General features: G+C 39.9%; 1 protein-coding gene across 1 annotated transcript; it reads left to right on the forward strand.

Annotated features, from left to right (window-relative positions):
• The first annotated feature begins 4,980 nt into the window (after window positions 1-4,980).
• LOC140806720 (uncharacterized) lies at window positions 4,981-5,944 on the forward strand. Its single transcript, XM_073163259.1, has 2 exons — window positions 4,981-5,496; window positions 5,792-5,944. The coding sequence occupies exons 1-2, from the start codon at window positions 4,981-4,983 to the stop codon at window positions 5,942-5,944; spliced, it is 669 nt and encodes a 222-aa protein (XP_073019360.1).
• Window positions 5,945-6,572: the final 628 nt, after the last annotated feature.

The following is a 6,572-nucleotide window of genomic DNA, read 5'->3' on the forward strand; positions in this document are numbered from 1 at the left end:
TATCTTTATGGACTTAATGAATCGTGTCTTTCGAGATTATCTAGACCGATTCGTTATTGTTTTCATTGATGATATTCTTGTGTTTTCGAAATCGAAAAAGGAGCATGCTGAACATCTGAGACTGGTACTTCAAACTCTTCGTACTAGTCATTTATATGCCAAGTTGTCCAAATGTGAATTCTGGATGGACAAAGTGGTATTTCTGGGCCACGTCATTTTGAGACATGGCATATCTGTTGATCCTACGAAGGTCGAAGCTGTATTGAATTGGCCGAGACCTACGAATGTTCCTGAGATCCGTAGCTTCATGGGTTTAGCTGGTTACTATCGTCGTTTTATTGAAGGATTTTCGAAGATAGCTAAACCGATTACTCAACTGACACAGAAGAATCAGCGATTCATTTGGTCAGATGAATGTGAAGCTAGTTTTCTTGAATTGAAGACGAGATTGACCACAGCACCTGTGCTTACTATTCCTTCATGTACCGGAGGATTTGTGGTTTGTACAGATGCGTCTGGTAAAGGTTTGGGCTGTGTTCTGATGCAACATGGCAAAGTGGTTGCTTATGCGTCTCGTCAATTGAAATCTCATGAAACACGTTATCCTGTTCATGATCTTGAATTGGCTGCCATTGTATTTGCTTTGAAGATTTGGCGCCATTACTTGTACGGAGAAAAGTTTGTTATTTATTCGGACCATAAGAGTCTGAAATATCTCTTTTCTCAATCCGATTTGAATATGAGGCAACGCAGGTGGATGGATCTCCTGAAAGATTTTGATTGTGAGATTCAATATCACCCTGGATCGGTGAATGTTACTGCGGATGCCCTGAGCCGTAAAGTTCATGATTCTGTTTTAGCTTCTGTCAATATCGCCAAGGTACATGAGGATATATGTACTTCTGGCTGGACTTTTCACTCGAATTGAAATTCTGTCACTGTCTCAGCATTGCAAATTGAGCCGAATTTGATATCGAAGATTCGAAAGGCCCAACAAAGCGATGCTCAGATCCAAAAGTCGAAAGAACTTGTATCTGCTAGATATCGGTCTGGATTTCAGATTTCTTCTGATGGTTCTTTACGACTTAATGGTCGGCTGGTAGTTCCTGACGACTCTGATTTGAGATCTGCCCTTCTTCGAGAAGCACATTGTAGCAAATACAATATTCACCCTGGAGGTCGGAAGATGTATTTGACATTGAGACCTCAATTCTGGTGGAAACGTATGAAGAAGGACATTGCTGAGTTTATTTCAAAATGTCTTGTCTGTCAGCAAGTGAAAGCCGAGAGAATGAAACCTGGAGGTTTACTCCATAGTCTCGAAATCCCAAAATGGAATTGGGAGCATATTGCTATGGATTTTGTGACTCATTTACCTCGTTCGCCCAAGGGCTGTGATGCTATTTGGGTGATTATTGATCGGCTTTCGAAATCTGCACATTTTATTCCGTATGAGCGGACTTATCCCTATAAGAGAATGGCCCGTTTATACATTTAGAATGTTGTGAGACTGCATGGTGTGCCAGTCTTGATTGTATCTGATCGTGATCCCAGGTTTGTTTCTAAATTCTGGGGTAGTTTTCAGGAAGCGATGGGTACGCGTTTGGCTATGAGTACTGCTTATCATCCTCAAACTGATGGCCAAACTGAGCGTACGATTCAAACGTTGGAAGATATGTTGCGTGCGATTGTGATGGATTTCAGAATGGGATGGCAAGATGCCTTATCATTAGTTGAATTTTCATATAATAATAGCTTTCAGACGAGTATCGGTATGGCACCGTTTGAAGCTCTATATAGGAGACGATGTAGATCACCGTTATTCTGGGATGAGATTGGTGAGAGACAATTGACTGGACCTGAAATGATACAGGAAATGAATGATAAGGTTCAGTTGATTCGGCAGCGGATGAAAGCTGCTCAGGATCGTCAAACAAGTTATGCGAACAAACAAAGACGACCCTTGGAATTCCAGAAAGGTGACAGAGTGTTCTTGAAAATATCTCCCTTTAGAGGCACTGTTCGATTCGGCATGCGAGGGAAGTTATCTCCTCGATATGTTGGTCCATACGAGATTCTTGATCGAGTTGGTGATCTTGCGTATCGATTGGCATTGCCACCAGCTCTATCCGCTATTCACGATGTGTTTCATGTTTCTATGTTGAGGAAATATGAACCGGATCCATCACATGTGCTTGCACCTGATGAGGTTGAACTGGATCCTTCTCTTTCCTATGTTGAACAACCTGTTCGCATTATGGATCGAAAGGAAAAGATATTGAGAAACAAATCGATTCCTCTAGTACGAGTACAATGGACACGACATGGTGTTGAAGAATCAACGTGGGAGTTGGAAAGCAAGATGCGAGATTCATATCCGCATTTATTCGATGCTAGTCCATCTGTTCCATTGTATTCTATGTATTCTGATCCTTATTCTGATTTTAGTTTTGATATGTACTATAACTGGTGACATATGTATGTTTACCAATGTTATGTATATAGAGATGTTTGAGATTTCGAGGACGAAATCTTTTAAGAGGGGGAGAAATGTAAGGACCGTGTATCGTATTATCGTAAATCCTATGTGGTTATCGATAATTAATGAAATTGCCATGGGATTATGTACTTGATGTATATCATGACAATAGAATTGAGAAAATGAATATTGAATATGAATTGAGATTGTACAAACTCGAATTGAAAGGCCGGACGCCAATATAGTACAAAAATCAAATGTTTGTACAGAACATGTGGCGCCCGGGCGGTAGAAAATAACCGCCCGAGCGCCAAGGTATGTAAAGTTAGTGTTCGGGCAGAACACTCCGCGCCCGAGCGGTAACTTTTAACCGCCCGAGCGCGGTGTAAACATTTCTCGGGGACAGAATGTCTCGCGCTCGGGCGCGAGAATTCTACCGCCCGAGCGCGAGAGCGGTGGAGATAAGATTAAATTCTTTCTTCCTTCTTTCTTCATTTCATCGTACGCTAATTTCGAGAAAGTCGAGAGAAAATCAATTTCTTCCGTCCGATTCGACTTCGAAACGCTATCTAAACGCGAAACAAATTATATATTTGTGATCGTCGCGTCGAGGGCTTCTGACTGAGGTAATTTTCTTCTAGTTCCAGCAGCTTGAAATATCAAAGTGCTGGAATAGCATGTATTTGAAGTTGAGTTTCTGATATGTAGTAGAATAACCGACAAGAAACTTGTATTCGAAGTCGGAATTGAATTATGATATGATGATGATTTGATATGAATTTTTGAGGTTTCAAATGATATTTGAAACTCATATTAATGATTTTGGAGAATGTTATTGATTGGAATGAGTATGTTATTGATGTAGATAAAGTATTATATTGGTATCTTAAAGCTACATCAACTGGAACGAAGAATTGAGGTATGTTGCGACCGGGTAACATACGACAGGTATCTGTATTATATGATATATGATTGGATTGATTGGATTGGATTGGAATACGTGTCTATGTGCCTATTTGATGATTGGATGTGGTATACATGACATTGAGATTTGAGTATCGATGTACCAAATAAATATTTTGTTAACACACATCATTTTATGCATACATCGATACATGACATGCACGTTGAGCTATGATCCTTGGATACCCTGATATGATTTGATTGGATTCCGGGGTTTGTGAACACAATTGTTATGCCGGTATTATATGACCCGTAAAGCATAGACAATTGTGGCCCCATATGATTGGATATGAGATGTGGGATTGATGGCGCTTCGTCGACGCTATCATACGTGTATTCCCATATCGGCCGGTGTGTCAGCTCGAGCATTGATTTGATTTGATAGCGATTCGATTGATTCTGACATGTGCTCAGTGGATGGGCATTTGACCTGATACCTCCACGACATACATGCATTGCATACCATATATCATTGTTTAGATATCTGTGGTATATATGATTGGTTGTTCCATACGGAGCTTTGCTCACCCCCAAGGGGGGCTGTTGTTGTTTTTGTGTGTGGACAATGGCAGGTACTCCAGGATATCAGGAGACCGGAGAGGGTGCTTCTGGTGGGAGCCACAGCTTGGGCTGAGGTTTATGTTTATGTCTTGTTCCCAGTATATATGTATATGTATCTATATACCGGGGCATGTCCCAAGGATATGAGATGTTTGTATGTGATTGGTTGTGATTACGTGTGGGCGTATTTTATGAGTTGAGATTAAATACTATTTTTAGTATTTAAATAAGATGATTTGGGCTCATCGTAAAAAATTTTTAAACTCGTTTTCCGCTGTAATTACTTAACCCTAATCAAATTGTGTTGTAATAACGATTAGGAGCTAAGGGCCCCACACTAGGACTCAGCACTTGATATATAGTAATTGAACCTTAGTTAGACCAGAATGTATTGAGTACAGGACTTGTACTTTTATAGTTAATATGTATTTCAGATAGATTTACATTACGTTTCAGCATTGTATTTTTTTTAAAAAAAATTTAGACCCTGTTTATTATACTTGATTGAATAATTCCTAAGAATGATTAAGACATGAATTAGCATCCGGGTCCCCATAATAGGTGGTATCAGAGCACTAGGTCCTAGAACAGTAGGTTCCTTAGACTGAGATAGAGGAGAGTGAGCGGGGTAGAATGAGTTTTCTTTCCTTTCATGTAAGTGCTAGCATGTGATTTATTATAATGTTGAATTATATTGTGTATGCTAGCATGATATTATGTTTTACTGCTTTTAAATACATGTTACCTGAATATCTGAGATGATTTGGTAATATGTATTATTTGAAAAGGTATCAGAACCAATTCTTGATCAGAGGTAAGTTTATCAGAAATGGACTGAGACAGATTTATCTCATGTGATCGCTAACTCTAATGATCATCAGATATACCTCCTCGAAGAATTCCAGAACGAGGTAGTACTTCAACTGATCAGATGGATGTGTCAGAAACTCTGATGGAAACACAGTTGAAAAAGTTTCATGTCGTTTCAACCGTCGATTCTGAGGGGTACTGAGACGCCAGCTGATTGTGAGAATTGGCTAGATGACATAGAAATGATATTTGAATTTCTTAGTTTCCCAGATGATTGTAGAGTTAAACTGATTGGGCAACAGTTACAGGAAGTCGCAAGGAGTTGGTGGCTGGTAACCAAAGAAGCTTTAGAACAGTGTGGTCCAGTGATTACATGGAAAATTTTTAAAGTTGAATTCTATCAAAGATTCTTCCCCGTATCATACAGACAGGATAAATGTGCAAAGTTTCCAAATCTAAGACATGGTCAGTTGAATATTGATGAGTATTTGGCCCAGTTCTTCACCTTGCTACATTTTGCCCCTCACGTGGCTAGGAATGATGTATCTGTATTTGATCAGTTCATCCAGGGATTGAATCCGGAGATACGTACTTTGGTAAATGTGAAACGACAGAATAACCTTGCTGATACCCTGAACAGAGCCAAAAGAGCAGAAACAGTTCCGATGAGACAAAAAGAAGGCGTATATTCTTCCAGCACCGAGACCACAACAACTGGCTCCCAGAATCGAGATTGGCAGCAGCAGTGGTGGAAAGAAAGAACAGTTGAAAGCTCGAAAGAAGCCAATCAAGAAGTTAGGGAGCGGTTCATCTAGCTCCAGTGGTTCTAGCCCGAGTTATACTGGAGTGTATTGTAGAACATGTGGAGGAAGACATCTCACAGAGCAATGCCAAGGTGTGTCTGGTAGTTGTAACATCTGTCGACAGCAAGGACACTTTGCTAGAGTTTGCCCATAGAGAGGTTCCCGACGATCGCAGGGAGCAGCATCATCTGGATCGGTGACTCGGACTGATAGACCATCAGCTGTAGTTCACTCATTCCAACTAACCTCTACTCAGTCACAATTAGGGCGTCCAGAAGGAAACCAAAATGGTCGTAATGACCGAGGGACAGACCCCGGATGCACTTGATGAGATAGTGACAGGTAACTGTTCTTTTGCAATTATTTTGCGTATGTAATGAGAGATATTATCACATCGTATACTTGATTTCTGAATGAACTGCATTGATCTATGCTTTATCGGTTGGGTCTGTATTCACTGTAGTAATTATCTCTTTATTTTTGGGGGAAAGATTGATATCAGTGAATTCTGTAAATATCGTATACTGCAGTAAAATGAGAATGAGATTGAGTTATACTGTGTTGTACTTGTGTTGTCTGATTCTGAATGCATTATTGATATTGATGTGTTGACAAGTACAGAACTATTGTAGATTCTTGCCAGGAGATGGTAAGATTCGGACCTGAAATGAACGAAGAATGAATAATATACAGTAAGGATTTTCGATTAAAATTCCTTTGATATCCGTATTATTTATGACTCGATGATTATCGAAAGGAATGGAGTAATTCTTTATGTATTCAGTTGATTACTGAAACTAAGCGTATCATGGACTTATTTTCCAGTAGCAGGAGAATTGCTAAAGTCTTTCTAGACGAGATTCCGGGTTTGCCTTATATCAGGGAGAGGGATTTCAGCCTTGATTTGATACCAGTTCTGTTTATCAGTTCAGTTATGGGTGGACGAATCCTGTGTT

The sequence above is a fragment of the Primulina eburnea genome, chromosome 12 (assembly GCF_022965805.1).
Source record: "Primulina eburnea isolate SZY01 chromosome 12, ASM2296580v1, whole genome shotgun sequence".
Classification (NCBI taxonomy): domain Eukaryota; kingdom Viridiplantae; phylum Streptophyta; class Magnoliopsida; order Lamiales; family Gesneriaceae; genus Primulina; species Primulina eburnea.